Source organism: Brassica oleracea, chromosome C9 (genome assembly GCF_000695525.1).
Source record: "Brassica oleracea var. oleracea cultivar TO1000 chromosome C9, BOL, whole genome shotgun sequence".
Lineage (NCBI taxonomy): Eukaryota > Viridiplantae > Streptophyta > Magnoliopsida > Brassicales > Brassicaceae > Brassica > Brassica oleracea.
In genome coordinates, this window is record NC_027756.1 from 54,022,603 (window position 1) to 54,023,713 (window position 1,111).

The 1,111-nt window shown below is 45.8% G+C and overlaps 1 protein-coding gene across 1 annotated transcript; it reads left to right on the top strand.

The window, feature by feature from the left end:
* On the top strand, nt 1-1,111 carry LOC106317403 (probable E3 ubiquitin-protein ligase LUL1). The gene is made up of 3 exons (XM_013755225.1): nt 1-356; nt 456-912; nt 988-1,111. The coding sequence occupies exons 1-3, from the start codon at nt 25-27 to the stop codon at nt 1,090-1,092; spliced, it is 894 nt and encodes a 297-aa protein (XP_013610679.1). The 5' UTR covers nt 1-24; the 3' UTR covers nt 1,093-1,111.

The following is a 1,111-nucleotide window of genomic DNA, read 5'->3' on the forward strand; positions in this document are numbered from 1 at the left end:
CTGAGAACCTGAGAGATCGAGATCATGGGGAATATCTTCTGCTGCTGTGGTGGAAGAAGACGGAGGAGCAATGTTCCTCAGGAGGCGACGGAAACAACTCCTCGTCAACCACATCCACCCAAGATTCCAGTTAATCAATCTGTATCCCCCGTCGCGACGTCGTATTCTCCGCCGGGAACTATGTGGGGGGCGTACAATCACCCGATGCCGCCGCCTCGTGATGTCGTGGACGAGAAACCCGTCACGATTCGCAACGACACTAATCTGAAGAAGCAGACTCTGACCCTCGAACAGGACCCGGTTAACCCGGGTCATCTTCTCGTCGCATTCACGTTTGATGCACTCGTCTCCGGAAGGTTTAATCTTATTACCCACTTGCGTTGGTTCTTGTCGTAAAGTCTGAGTCTTTATTGAATATTAGTTAACCCTTTTGTCTGTTTTGGGGGAGAACACAGGATCACAGTCGTTTTCTTTGCGAAAGAAAGCGAAGAGTTCCAGCTCACAGCAACAAAGGAAGATACGTTGCAGCCAATCACATTTGATTTTGAGAAAGGACTTGGTCAGAAGTTCATACAACCATCTGGAACTGGTGTAGACTTATCTGTCTTTGAAGATTCAGAGCTATTCAAGGAGGCAGAAACAGATATTTTCCCGCTGGCAATTAAGCTGGAGGCAGCTCCAGAAGGAGGAAAGTCATCTAGATGCATGCAGATTACGCAAGTGACTTATGTGAAGGAGGAAGGTGAGATTAAGGCAAGTGTGATCAAGCAGTTCATATCGGTGAATGGGACCAGGTATGAGTTGCAGGATATTTATGGGATTGGGGACGCTGTTGATGAGAATGCAAGAAAGGAATGCGTTATCTGCTTGTCAAAACCACGCGATGTGACGGTTCTTCCTTGCAGACACGTAGTATGTAATAAAGTTTATACTACTGAAGTTCTTTTTTGTGTTGTGGAGTTTTGAATTGGTTTATGTGTGTAACAGTGTATGTGTGTCGGATGCGCTAAGGAGCTAAGGTTTCAGACAAATTTGTGTCCGGTTTGCAGACAACATGTAGAGAGGCTTTTGAAGATTCCGCTAAAAGATTAAAAGCAGTGGAAGAAATGGA

What these genes read in the sequence shown, in the direction of transcription:
- LOC106317403 (XM_013755225.1), top strand. Translation starts at nt 25, where the DNA reads ATGGGGAATATCTTCTGCTGCTGTGGTGGAAGAAGACGGAGGAGCAAT. An exon ending in GATGCACTCGTCTCCGGAAG is followed by an intron (nt 357 to 455) that starts GTTTAATCTTAT and finishes GGGAGAACACAG; the next exon opens with GATCACAGTCGTTTTCTTTG. An exon ending in TTCTTCCTTGCAGACACGTA is followed by an intron (nt 913 to 987) that starts GTATGTAATAAA and finishes TGTGTGTAACAG; the next exon opens with TGTATGTGTGTCGGATGCGC.